Below are 13,782 nucleotides of genomic sequence, written 5' to 3' on the forward strand. Positions count from 1 at the left end.
AGGAGAGATGTCCTGGAGACTGGTTGCTCAACACCGTGAACGTCCTTAGCACAGCTGAACTCGAACATGGCTGAGATGGTAAAGTGTATGGTATGGGTGTTTCACCAGCCAAGGAGCCTTCGAGCTGGCCTTCTCACCGGAAAGCTGGTGTCTGTGTGGGCGGCAGGCAGGGGGCATAGCCCTCAGCAGACAGTTTCCTCCCTGGCTGAGACTTGGAGCTTCCGCTCATGAGGGGTGAGTGTGTGTGCGCAGCGCAAGGCCCCCAGGCTGCTTCCCGCATTCTCTGAGGATACGGTGGGTCACCTCGAGGCCCCTCCTAGGCCTGTCCCTCCCTGTTCCCGTCTCAGCCCCGAGACGGTGTGACAGCACCCCCTGGACCTGAGTCACCAGCTCCCCCGAGAACCCGCCCGTGGCTCCTACCCTCCTTAACGAGCTGCATCCAGCTGCTCCCTTCTGCCCCCACGGAGGTGGCGCCCTTCTGACTGCGGTGGGGACCCGGGCTGAGCTGACCCCCCACCAAAGGGTCTGCTCCCCCACCCTCCACCCCGGGGAGACGCCTGCAGTCCTCCAGGGCCCCGGGACAGGCAGGGAGGGAGCGGGACTGGGCTGGCCTCTGTGGTTGTGCCTTCACTCCTAAAATTCTCTTTTCTTTGTTTCTATGCACTTTTAATAAGGATTTGAACAAAAGATAGAAAAGTAACATTCTGGTCACTTTTTTCTTTTTTAAAGAGGCAGGCTTTTCTTTAGACTTTCGTATAAGACAACAGCTGAGAGAAGCTAAACTCCCAAAGGAAACGGGTCCTGAGGATGGAGCTGAGAAAGGGCCAGACATGGATGGACCAGACCGGATGGCCTAGACGCCTGCAATCACCAGCCCGCTAGCCTCTCGGAAGCAGCTTGTTCTTTCTAGAAACGGCTCCATCCAGACTTAGGCCTCGCTGCCTTTGAGGCCTGGGGTGGCAGAGGGTTCGGAGCAGCAGCATGTGGAGCAGGTGCCTCACGTGAAGCGAGGAGGGCCTGGCGGTGGGTGCCCACGTGGGGCACAGGCGGTCGGAGCCACCACCTCGGCGGGGTGCTACGCTCACTCCTGGAGGGACATGTGGTCCAGCAGGTGGGCGGGGACCAGGCCTCTGTGGCCGCCCAACTCCACGTAGTAGAAGCCCTTGTCGTCCACGGGCCCGTGGACGGTGACCACATCCCCTGCCCTCAGTGACAGCTGGCCCTTCACCGGGCCCCCCGCCAGCCAGTCCCTGGGGTCATAGTCCAGAGCTGCCATCATGGTCTTTGGAGTCCAGAGTGAGGAGGAGGGCCTTCCGGGGCTCCCCTGGGGCAGGGGAGAGGAGCCCTGAGGGCCAGCGAGCCCCCCAAAGTCATCCAGGTGCCCCAGCAAATGCCACCTGCCACGGCCATCAGTCCACTCCCTGCCTGCGTCCACCTCGGCCACCAGGTGACCGGCGATGCTGCCCACCGGCCCACTGCATTCACCGCGACAGAAGCTGTGGGGGTACTGAGAGACCCCCGCTCTTCCTGGCCGCCCTTTCCGGAGGGCCAGCTCGCCCCCTGCAGCCTCAGGGGTGGTGGACACAGCCAGGGGCTTGTAATCAGGGAGGGCCACAAAGATCCCGGCCGGAGGGCCCACGCTTGTCCCCGGCGGCGGGGCGGCACACCTGGGTGTCCCGAGGGCCTTGCTAGACGGGGCAGGAGAGGGCGCCGAGCCGGGCCCCCGGAGCCGGCCCCCAGCCCCGGCCCCCAGAGCCTGACCGCGCGCGCTCGGGTCCCGGAGAGCCCGTCTGCGCTCTCGCCCCTCTGCGCCCCGTGCGTCCTCCTGCCGATCGCCACTGAAGTCAGACGCGGATCGCTGGCTGCTGCCCGGCTTGGGAGGGATGGACGTGACGGCGTCTGCCTTTTGTCTGAGGACTTTCCCAAAGGCAACCTTCTCCTGACACGGCTCATCGCCGGGCGCAGGCTCAGGGGACAGACGGAGGACTCCCGGAGCAGGGCTTGGGCTGGTGAGCACCCACCGGTCCTGGGTCCCTTCCCCGCCAGGCTGGCCCCAGGGCAGAGGTGGCCTGTGGTTCTGGGGACGCTTCTCAAAGAGCTGGTCCTTTGTGGAGAGATTCTGGGCCTCCGCGGGCCCCTGGGCTTGGCTGCGTGAGCCTGCACTGGGACCTTCTCCTTCTGAAATCAGTCTGGTCTCTGGGGACCACCTCCTTGGGAGTTCTTCAGGGAATGCTTCTCGACACTTGGCCCGGGTCTCCCCGCAGCTTCGGGGGGCATGAGAGCGGGCCTTGACACTCAGGGGTGCTGGACCCAGCCTCCGAGGGCAGATGGGGAAGCTCCCGCTGACAGCAGACGGGTGTTCCCAGGTGTAGCTGAAGGGCGACATCTCTGGCCAGTGGAGACACGTGAAGCAATCGTGAGGGATCTGGGCGGGCACGGAATCCAGGGACTCACCGCAGAGCGACATGGTTCTCACTGAGATCTTCTGGCATGTCACGGGCCGCGGGAGCTGGGAGAGTTCCAGCAGCGTGCTCCCCGCGGTGGCCTCGGCCACTTCCGCCACCTTGAGCCCGTCAGCGTATACGGCGTACCCGGTGACCGGGACTCCGTTGGAGGATCCAGCTGCGTCGATGGTCACGGGGAGCCAGCTGACCACCAGGAGGCCCGGCGAGGCGTGGCACTCCACCAGCACGTCCAGCGGAGGGTGGGGGGGCCCCGCCAAGGGTGTCTCGAAGGTGACGGTGGAGGACACCTTCTCTTGGCAGGCCTGCAGCGAGTTGCAGGGGGGGCGCACCTCTACCCGGGCCTGGTACCTCGTGCCGGGCTGCAGGTGGCGGAAGGTGTAGCCATTCACGCCCATGGGGGTCAGGGCATGCTCCCGGTCGTCCAGGTACACCGTGTGAGGGTGGCTGCCACCCACCCAGGCGACCTCAGCCGACGTGGCCGCGACACTCAGCAGGTGGAGGTGCACGGAGGCCGTACGAGGGATCCTGATGGTCCCCGGAGGAGAGTTGGAGGACCCCCGCCTGTCCCTGCTCTCCTGGGAGCCCAACTGGCTGGCTTCCGTCTTGGTGTCTGAGACCTCTGTTGCCACTTCCATCCTAGAACCCACCCTCGCCACTGGGCATGGCTCTCTGTTCACTGCCATCTGGGTTTGCCCAGGTAAGAAGCCGGGACTGGGGTCATCCTTCCAAGCTTGGCCCTGCCCAGCCGCCGGGAGCCGAGTGGGGCCTCCGTCTGGGGACTCACTGGGCAGGCAGCCCTGGATGTCGCCGTCGGGGATCTGCTCCACCAGGTTGGAAGGCACCAGCCCCCGCCGGCCGTCCTCAAGCTCCCCTTCATAGAAGCCGTCCTCGTCCATGTCGCCAAAGACGTACACGTGGGCCCCAGGTGTGAGCGGCAGCTCACTCTCAGGGTGCTCGTTGGGCCCCTCAAATGGGTTGTAGCTGTACCGAGCCAGGAAGATTTTGAGCTTGGGGGTGGCCACTGAGACCTCCAAGCCCCCCGCCTCCAGGGTCGAGGGCAGGCTGTCTGGCTCCAGGTCCTCAGCCTCACTGGCTGTGTCGGCATCCAGAGTAGGGCAGGAGGGCACTGTGGCCCACGCAGACTCCACCTCGGAGGAGGAATTCGACTGGGAGCCGGTTCTCTGGGGCTGGGGCCTGGAGTCCAGAGGCTGGCCACTGCAGTCTGGAGCCTGGAGGGCCCGGGCTGGCTCCCCAAGGGCAGCTGGGTTTCCCAGCAGGAGGTCTTCCTTCCTCCCCTGTTTGTCTCTGCTGGGCGGAGGGGACGCCGGGTTCGCAGGCCCGGGCTGCAGCTCGGTCCCTGGGTCGTCCTGGGGTGGGTGGCCAGGTTGACACTGCAGCGTCCACATCCCGTCCTGGGCAGCCTGGAGATCACACAGGACCTTCTGCAGGTCGTGCTGCAGCTGCTGCTGCCAGTCCTGCCTCTGCGCCACCTGCTGCAGCAGCTGCTCAGCCAGCAAGCCAGCCGTGTCGCGCTGCTGGCACGCGCGGCCCAGCTGCCCGCGCACGTCCTCGTTCTCCGCCGCGACCTTCCGCCTCCAGTCTGCCTGGGCCTGCAGCCGCGCGTTCTCCTTGGCCAGCCAGGCGCCCTCGCGTAGCGCCACCTGCAGTTGCGCCTCGGCCTCCTGGCCCCGCCGCTGCGCCGCCGCCGCCTGCGCGCCCAGCTCCTCACACTCCTGCCGCCGCGCGCTCAGCTCGCGCTCCAGCGCCCGTACTTGGCGCCTCGCCGCCTCGCCGGGTGCGCTCTGGCCTCCCGCCTCCGCGCTGGCGCCGCCGGCGGCCTGCTGCAGCGTCAACTGCCACTGCAGGCGCAGCACCTCCCGCTGGGACTCGCGGTGCAGCCGGTCCAGATCGCTGATGCTGAGCCACTGGGCGCTGGCGGCGCCCTCTCCGGTTAGCGGGCCGAGGCACGAGGCGACGCGCGCCTGCAGCAGGTGGCACTCTTGCCTCAGTTCTTCGATCTGCTTGTCCTTGGCCAGAAGCGCGCTCGCCTGCTCGGACAGGTCCCGCGCGCGCTGGCGGGCCAAGGCCTGGCAAAGCTCCAGGCCCGCGCGGCTCTCTCCGGGCACCGGCGCGCTCACGGCCCGCAGGTTGGCCTCCTGCAGCTTGCGGGCCCGGTCCTCCAGGCGCCGCGCGAGACTGGTCAGCTCGGCGCGCTTCCCCTGGAGCCGCTTTGCCTTCTCGTCCGCCTCGTCGGGGAGGCCCAAGCGCCGCAGCCGTAGGTTCTCTTCGCGGAGGCTGGAGCAGCGGCGCGCCAGCTCCTGCAGCGCCTCGGACAGCTCCGAGTTCCGCCTCAGCAGCTCGCGATGGTCCGGGCCCGGCTGTGGGGGGCTCGGGGCTTCGCGGGGCCGGCTCCCCGCCTCTTCCCCCTCTCGCAGGTCGCTAGGTGTCTGGCGCTCCGATGGTGGCGGCGGCGGCGGCGGCAGGGGGCTCAGGGAGCCCGAGAGGGAAGCGTCTGGCGAGGACGACTCGGGGGCCCTGGGGTGACTCGGGCTGCAGTCAAGCGAGGGGCGGGGACCCGCAGGCGCCAGGGAGTCGAGCGAGCTGGCGCGCGCCGGGAGTGGGCTGTCGGGGGCGCGGGCGCGCGCCGCGGGAACCCGATCGAGGGAGCGGGAGCGCGCGCGGACGCCCGCGCTCAGGCTGTCCGGGCCTCCGAGTCCACGTGCGGCCTTGGTGACGGCCTCGCGGGGCGGCTCTCCCAATGGAAGAGGGGCGTCGGGGGCGCTGGGCAGGGCGGGGTGCCAGTGAAAGTGCTCCAGGATGTACTTGAGAAACAGCCGGCGCTCCACGTCGAGCGCGGCCTGCAGGTGGCGGATGCGCGAGGCCTGCTCGCCGTGCGTCTCCCAGCGCAGCTGCGCCAGAACCTCCTGCAGGCGGCACCGGCATCGCGCGCCCGCGTCCTCGGGCGGCCCCGCGCGGCCGCCGCCGTAGCCGCGTCTAAGCAGCTCCTCGGCCAGCTGGCGCTGCAGCTCCCGGGCTTGGCGCGCCACGCCGTCGCGCTCCCGGCGCAGCACCTGCTGCAGCTGCCGCATCTCGGCCTCCTTCCAGCGAAGCAGCTGCCGGATCTCGGCCTCGCGCTCCCGCAGCACGTCCTCCCGCAGCTGCCTCAGCTCCCGACTTCGCTGCGCCTCCCACTGGGAGCGCAGGTGGTCCGCCAGCTGCTGCCGCTCTCGCTCCGCCTCCTCTCGCAGCTGCCGCGCCCCGGCCGAGAAGCGCCGCCGCTCCGCCCGCCCGCGCGCCCGCTCCGCCTCCAGCTCCGCCCGCAGCTTCTCCAGCTCCCGCCGCTGCTCCTCCAGCGCCGCCGCCGCCGCCGGGCCCGGAGTCGCCGGCTTCTGGGAGGCTGCGCGGCCGCCGTCCACAGGGCTGGGCGAGTCCTTGGTCATGGTGGCCGCGGCCGGGCCAGACACCGGACCTCGTCTGGCCCGGGCCGCCTCTCGCCAACGGCCGCCGCCGCCCCGGGCCGCGGCCAACCGCCCTATGCGCCCCTTCCGGTGCCCAAGGGTCCTCGCGCGCCCCTTCGGCCCCTGGGCGCGCTCTCCCACCTCCTGTGGTGGGCGCACGGCCCGCGCTCCTCTCTCCGCTGCCTATGCGCGCGCTGGGCTCCGGACCCCCGGGGCTGAACGCCGCCCATGTCCATCTGGCGATGCCCAGGCGTCTGTCTGGCCCCAGGTCTCCGCCTGGTCTTGGCACCCCGTCCCTTGCCATCCTCTTCCTGGATAATAGCTTTGAGGCCAAAGAACCTCGGCCGAATCCCGAGCCGCTTGCCTGGGCCTGGAGAAAGGGGGCTTGCCATGGCATGAAAATCCCTAGTGGGTGTGAGCCGACCCTGCCTGGCCCTGCCAAGGATTTGGGTGGTGTGGGTCCTGGAAGGACTTCCCAGGTGGCCCTGGTGGTAAAGAACCCGGGTGCCAGTGCAGGAGATGCAAGAGACGCATGTTCAATCCCTGGGTGGGGAAGATCCACTGGAGGAGGGCATGGTGACTCACTCCAGTACTCTTGCCTAGAGAGTCCCATGGACAGAGGAGCCTGGCGGGCTACGGTCCATCGGGTCACAAAGAACTGGACACAACTGAAGTAATCTAGCGTGCACACACACAGACACACACAGGGACTGGGAATCACAACAGGATATGCTTGAACGTGGGGGTGTGCCCTGGGCTCAGATAGGGGAGGGCGTGTCTGACTCCTGCACCCCCACTGCTCCTACCCTTCCAAGGACCCCTCCCAGGACTTGCGTGCGTTATCTGTTTAAACCTCCTAAGCCCATTTTACAGAGAAGCCTCGAGCCCGTGGCCTGGGCAGAAGGGTTGGTTCCTTTGAGGACCAGAGCCCTGAACTGTAATTTCCTGGTTCATTTTCACAACCACCCCTGGAGACCGCTCTGTGAGAGAGGGACCTCCTGACAGTCACAAGGCCCAGAAGTAACTGAAAGTGAAAGTGTTAGTCACTTGTGTCTGACTCTTTGTGAACCCACGGACTGTAGCTCGCCGGGCTCCTCTGTCCATGGGATTCTCCAGGCAAGAATACTGGAGTGGGTAGCCTTACCCTTCTCCAGGGGATCTTTCCAACCCAGGGATCGAACCCAGGTCTCCTGCATTGCAGGTGGGTTCTTTATCATCTGAGCCACCAGGGAAGCCCAGAGAAGTAACTGAGTGGGGATTCAAACCTGCAAAATTCTGCCTCCAGTTTCCACGAGCACTCTGATGCCATCTGACTGACCTCAAGGTCGCAGCTGAGAGGACCCCTTCCCAGGACTCCTCCCCAGGCTTCCTCTCTGGGAGCCTCACGTTTCACATCCACAGAAGGAGAGAGTCAAGTGGAACCCGGAGGCGGTGGAGGGGCAGGGGAGGAGGTGAAGAATGCACCTACCGTGAGGGCCAGGCCTGCCCTTGGGTCTGGCTCAGGAGTGCCCAGCTTTTCCAAAAAGAAAAACCAAGGGCTCTTGTGGGCCCTGCTGCTCCCCACACCGCCTCCCTGGAGACAACACGGCCGGAGAACTCTCCATGGCTCTCCGTGGGGCAGGGCATCAAATGCTTAGGGCTGTGGGCCTTTGGAGTCAAATGTTTTGACCTGCTCCTGTGTTCTCATCTGTAAAATGGGTGCATGATGCAGCTCGCTGCCACGCTGTGTGACCGCCCAGAGTTCTTGACCTCTCTGAGCACTCATTTCCTCTGTTTGTAAGGTTTCAAGGAAGTGACATTACACAGTGCCCAGAGCAAGCTCCCTGGCAGTTCACTCGTTTCAGTCCTAGATTGGGAAACAGGCCTGCAAGGCAGGTATTGGGCTGAGGCTGGCAGGGTGCCAGGGTGGAGCCAGCCCAGGGGCCTTCTGAGCTTCTTGGGGCTCACCCAGATGCCTCGGGGCAGATGGACAGATGCCTCAGAGACCTGGGCGTCCATCCAGGCTCCGCCACTTCTTGGCTGAGGGAGCATGGCTGGTTCTCTTCCAGGGTGTATTGCTAGCATTGGCCTCGCAGGGTCGGGCCCCTGTCGGCCCAGGACCCGGGGCTGGGTGTGTAGTAGGAGGCGCACCGAGGTCTGTGTACACTCCAGTCTCCCCATCCAGGCTTGGCTGGGACTTTCACAGGCTTCTTCCCGGGGTCTGAAGAGGTGGCCTGGCTCAGAGGCCTCCGGGCTGCAGCGTGTTGGGGACAACACAGAAACGACACGAGCTGTGCGTGGCGCTGATGCTTGCCATGTGTTATTTTCTGTTTCTGCTGCTTGTTTCTTTTTGGCCACCCCACGCAGCTCATGGAATCTTAGTTTCCCCACCAGGGATTGGACCCGCGCCCTTGGCAGTGAGAGCTCCAAGTCCTAACCGCTGGTCCACCGGGGTTATTTAAACTAGGCATTCGATGTATGAGTGATCTCAGTCCCACTGGATTCAGAGTTCTGCTCAAGGCAGTAGGCTGGTTAGTGGGCCCCACACAACCCCTGGTTTTGTCCACTCACTACTATCCTTATCTTATCCTTTGGCCTCTGCTGAGCAGTTCCTCCTCCAGGAAACCCTCCTGACTCTCCAGGCTGGGCTTGGGCAACCCAGGACTCTGCAGCTCTGATCATACCACCCAGGGCCTCTCCTTTTGGAGCAGATACATGTCTGGTACACCTGTCCCTGCCCAGAGTGGGCTGAGAGGAGGGGTAAGTGAAAGTCCCTCCGCAGAAAGGAGGGAGAGGGACCCGGGGCCAGGCAGGCAGGGGACAAAGGGCACGGCCTCCCCGGGTCATCTGGCCTGCCTGGCCCCCCACTCAGGTACCACCTGGCAGCAAGGGTGACGACCCCAGGCTCCAGGCTGCCCGCTGGGCCCTGGGCGGGGGCCTCAGGCTGGGCCAGGAGCAAGGCTCAGGCCACTACAGAGGTGCTGGTGGAATCCCAAGCTGTGGAGCACACACACCCAGCACACGCATGCACACGCATGCACACGCAGGCAGACACGCATACACGTACACACATGCACGTGCGCACACACAGGCACACACATGCACTTGTACTCACACATACACACTCAGGCGCACACATGTACACGTATGCACATGCAGGCGCACGCAGGCACACGCGTACACTGGCTGCTTCTAGCCCTGCCGGCTGTGTGGCTGGACGCTCAGGAACCCTCCTTCCGTCCGGCCCCTCCCTGCTCCGCTTGCCCTGGCGCCACGTGACTCCTGGGGGTCAGCTGGCCCTCTGGTCCCAGCGTGTGCATCCAGTCTTCAATGCCGTGACCCCATTACTGACCCCGCTGCTCCCCAGGCTGTGGCACAGGCCTGGCCCGGACAGCACCCGGGGCCTTCACAGCTCAGGCTCTGCTGCTTGGAGCACGGCTAGCTAGCCATGAGCCCCCACAGGGCCCTCGGAGTGAAGTTCCCCTTCCCCCACCGGCCTCTCTTGAGTGACCGACCTTCCTGGGTTGCTCCTGGTGCAGGACAGACAGACAGGCAGCCCTCTCACTCACACAGGCCTTCCCCAGGTAGGTGGGCAGACAACCTTGGCCCCCTCTTGCAGGTGGGCGAGCTGAGGGTCAGAGAAGCCTCCACCCTTTCTGCTGCACTCATGTTTTTCTTTCTCTTTTCCCCTGGTATGTGCTTGTTTTTTGTCTTCTGGGCTGTGCTGTGACACGTGTGGAATCTTAGTCCCCCAACCAGGGATCAAGCCCAGGCTGTCAGCAGTGAAAGCCTGGAATCTCAACCACTGGACCTCCAGGGAATTCCTGATACTCTAGTTTTTTATCCTGGGTTCCCGTGAACACTAATGTACCATGGGAGATGCCACTGGGCAGGGGCGAGTACCCAGAACACAGGGACTTTTGGCTCCAGGGGTCCTGTGAGAGGAGAGGTGGATGGGGGGAAGGGGGAGGTGAGACATGGGAACGGTCCCGGTGGTCCTGGAGCCTCAAGGACCGAGTCTTCATGGGCCCCCAGCACAGCTCTGTTGGACAGAGGCTGAGGCCCCGAGGCTCAGCGGAAGCGGGTGGCTTGCCTGGGCACGTGGGCAGCTGGGCAAAGCCGGACAGTCAGCTCAGGGCTCTGGGAGGGGCTCGGCAGCCTGGCTGTCCTGTCGCAGCCCCCGGGAGGGTGGTCAACAGTCGGGGCAGGAAGGCAGGCTGCTGCCAAGGAGCAGGACCCCGCTCAAGTCCCTGGGAGCCCCACGCACCATCCTGTCTGCCGGCTGGTGCCACCCGAGGGGCATCGGAGGAACACGGGGGAGGCGCTGAGCAAACAGGGGCTCATCTGTCCCTCCATTCGAGCTGCGCAGTGATTGTCCAGCGACCTGCAGACACCCGCCGACTCTGAGCTTGGGAGCCTGACGGCTTTCCTTGGGTGTGGCTTTCTTGCCTAAAACATAAAGGGATGGATTATACAGGTAGTTTTCAAAGGCAGTTCCCTCGGGCTTTGGGGGTCCTGGAAAATACTGTAGGGTGGGAAGGATATGCCAGAGCTGACCGGACAGTCAGTCGTGTCATTTGTCAGGCTGTAAGGAGGACTTCCCCCTGTGGCTCGACCGATAAAGAGTCTGCCTGCAATGAAGGAGATCAGGGTTCGATCCCTGGGTTGGGAAGATCCTCTGGAGAAGGGAGTGGCAGCCCACTCCAGTATTCTTGCCTGGAGAACCCCATGGACGGAGAAGCCTGGTGAGCTGCAGTCCCTGGGGTCGCAAAGAGTCCGACACGACTGAGCAACTAACGCAGCGCAAGGAGGATGTTGGTTTACAAGTGTTTTAAAGAGGCAGTCTGGGAATTCCCTGATGGTCCCGTGGTTGGGACTCCGGTGTGCTTCCACCGCAGGGGGCACAGGTTGAATCCCGGGTCAGGAGAACTAAGATCCCACAAGCCTCGTGGTGTGGCCAAAGGAAAAAAAAAGGTGTGCTGCTGGTAAGAGAACCTCTGGGTTACAGAGCCTTCAGACTATCACGGGCCCCACTGCCCCAGCGCCCCCTGGCTCCCCGATCCAGAGACGGGGCCTGTGCCCCTTGTGTCTGGCTCCGCCCCACACCCGCAGCCCCGCACTCCGTGTCTGTGACCGCTGGGCTGGGTGGTCATGGGGTCTGGGGTCCTGGGCAGCTTTTGCTCCTCTGCCCTCCGCCACCCACGCCCTGAGCTGCTCGGAGCACTCGACCTTGCTGAGGGTCCCAGGCTGCGTCCTGAGAGCCCACCAGGGGCTTTAGGCTTCTGATCTCTGTGGCCGCACTGCCCTAGCTTTCCAGCCTGCTTCTCCTATTTGTGGGCCATCAGTGTGTTTTCTGCCCGCTCTCCGAAGTCTTCTCAGCAACTGAAACAGCGCCCAGGACTGAGTCCGGGCCGGGTGAACGCGCGGCTGGAGAAGATGAGGCCCGCTGGCCAGTGTGGCTGGCGTCCTGGGGCAGCCCACGGTCTGTGGTCAGCAGGTGTGCGCGCTCAGTCATGCTAAGTCACGTCCGACTCCGCTCAACCCCCCGGACTAGGGCAGACATAGGCGTTAAACACAGACATGGCAAAGGAGCACGGTAGCGAGCTCCCAGCGTGGCCTTGGGCCGGGAGCCAGGGGTGCGGTGCTAACCGGAAGAGGAGCCCACCCCGGCCGGGCAGGAGAGCCCGGGCTGCCCAGAGCAGGGACCAGACTCCAGATGGAAGGACCTGCCGCACCCTCGACCCCTTCCCTCAGGGTTTCCTGCTGCAGGTCACGGAACTGCACCCAGCACCACCCCATCCTGGGGCGGTGTACACCTTCTCCAGGCCGACTCTTGGGCCCACCGGCCCACACCCCTGGCCATGCTGGGCTGGTCTCTGTCTCGGCGGTCCTGGCCCCGTGCCCCCACCCCTTGTGCCCCCCGAGGGTGACCGGCCCATCCCCACCAGCATAGAACAGGCCTCATTCCTGAATCCTCACCACAGTCAGAAGGCTGGTACTGTCCTCTCCGGAGGGGGAAACTGCCCAGGTTCCATGAGGCCCCAGGCGACCTGAGCCTGGTGCTCCCAGAGCCGGCCCGTGGGCTCTGACCGCCTGGGCGTCACTGGGGTGCCCGAGCCGCTGTCTCCCGAGGACCTGGCAGCCACCAGCAGCAGCGTCTTGACTCTCAGCTGCTGCTGTTGCTGGGACAGACCCATCCTCCGTCTCCGGCACCTGCATTGCTCTCTGCTCTGCGCCTCTCCCAGCCACCATCTTCCTGTACCACCGGGAGCCCGAGGAGGCCTGGTCCATCTCCCACGCACACCTGGCAGTACCTGTGGTCCAGGCATCCGGCCCTCGCCCTCATCAAATGTTGGCTGAGCACCCCGCCTGGTCCGGGCAGAGGATGGGGGGCAGGCGCCAGAGTTAGTCTCCTTATTCGCTAAGCGCAGAGATCCTGCAATGGGGTTTGTGAAGGAAGGATGGTGGATGGAGAGGGGGGAGTGGGGGGGAGGGAAAGGGGGGCCCTTTGGCTTGGCCCTGCCTCCCAGACCTCACTTCACCCCTAGCAGTCCGGCAGCAGACTTGGACAGGACCCCTTTGGTGACTGGGGGGCTGAGGAAAGCTTGATTGACCCTTTGAGCCTCAGTTTTTCCCTCAGTCAGTGGGGCCAGAAGAGTTGTGACCTCAGAGGGTGTTTGCGGGCGCCAAAGGCAGGCTCGTGCGTGCGCGCCGGCAGGGGCCCTCCTGCTGCAGAGGTCAGGCTCTGCAAGCAGGGCAGCATGGCTTGTGCTGCGGGCTCACCCGCACTTGCCCAGCGGACGAGGCGGCGTTGGGCCAGGGAAGGAGCGAGGCAGAGACCAGGCCCAGATCGCGGGCACCTCCCCTGTCCTCCGTCTGAGCCTGCACACGTCACCAAACCCCCCAATGCCTCTGTCATTTTCCTGGCTGCCTCCCCAGGGTGTGGCAAGCAGGGAGAGGAGGAAGGGGTCACTCCTTTTAAGAAATATTTCTGCGTTTGACTGCCCTGGGTCTTAGTCGCAGCCCACCACGACATCTTCCATTTTCCTTTTGGCATACAAACTCTTAGTTGCTGCACGTGGGATCTTGGTTCTCCAACCAGGGATCCAACCCATCCAACCTGCAGTGGAGTGCAGAGTCTTAACCACTGGACCACAGGGAAGTCCCATGCTGGCCAAATGTGCAGGAGCACCCACTGTGCGCCAGCCCTGGGGGGAGGCAAAGGACCTGCTTTCTCCCATCTCCCGCCCGGTGTGAAGCCGGGGCTCTCAGGACCTGGGCGAGATCGGCTCTACTCCAGCTGTCCACCTCCAGGGCCCTTTTCCTCTGCTCGTGGGACACCCACCGCTCTTAGTGTGGAGAAGAGCCCCTTCCCAGGCCTCCGTGGTCCCCGGCGCACCCTGGGCGTGGCCTGCACTGCCGCCGGGGTCCCAACTGCCATCACCTCTGCCTGGATGACTTCCCTCGTTCCCGGTCCCTACCGCATCCTCCGTCCTCCAGCCAGAAAACTCTCGTTACGCCCAGGCATCTGATCTGACCCTGGGGTCCCCCTTCTGACCTCAGGGTCGCTCCTTTCCACCCTTCCGGTCCCTGTGTTGCTTGGGGCGGGGGGAGGGGGCAAACGCTTGGCCTCCACCCTCTATCTGTTTCCCAAGAGTGTTACTTAACGCTGTTTGCTCAGCGAGGCTCCCGCCCCACCCGCCCCCGTGGGAAGTAGGTCCTGCACAACCCCTTCCCCATCGCAGCGGCACTGAGCCGGTGTCTGAAAGCATCCCGGTCCTGCTGCACACCTCCCGCGGCCAGTACCGCTGTGCACCTACTGTGTGCCAGGGCCCGAGTCCACCCCGTCTGCTAGCGCCGCCGCCCCCGGCACCCGCGGT

At 64.8% G+C, this 13,782-nt stretch overlaps 1 protein-coding gene across 1 annotated transcript; it reads right to left on the reverse strand.

Moving 5' to 3' along the window:
* Positions 1-1,027: 1,027 nt before the first annotated feature.
* Positions 1,028-5,905, reverse strand: LOC136145638 (RIMS-binding protein 3A-like). Its single transcript, XM_065904152.1, has one exon. The coding sequence runs from the start codon at positions 5,903-5,905 to the stop codon at positions 1,082-1,084; it is 4,824 nt and encodes a 1,607-aa protein (XP_065760224.1). The 3' UTR covers positions 1,028-1,081.
* Between the last annotated feature and the right edge of the window lie 7,877 nt (positions 5,906-13,782).

The sequence above is a fragment of the Muntiacus reevesi genome, chromosome 13 (genome assembly GCF_963930625.1).
Source record: "Muntiacus reevesi chromosome 13, mMunRee1.1, whole genome shotgun sequence".
Taxonomy (NCBI): domain Eukaryota; kingdom Metazoa; phylum Chordata; class Mammalia; order Artiodactyla; family Cervidae; genus Muntiacus; species Muntiacus reevesi.

Coding starts and splice junctions, on each gene's coding strand:
- LOC136145638 (XM_065904152.1), bottom strand. CDS start 5,905: ATGACCAAGGACTCGCCCAGCCCTGTGGACGGCGGCCGCGCAGCCTCC.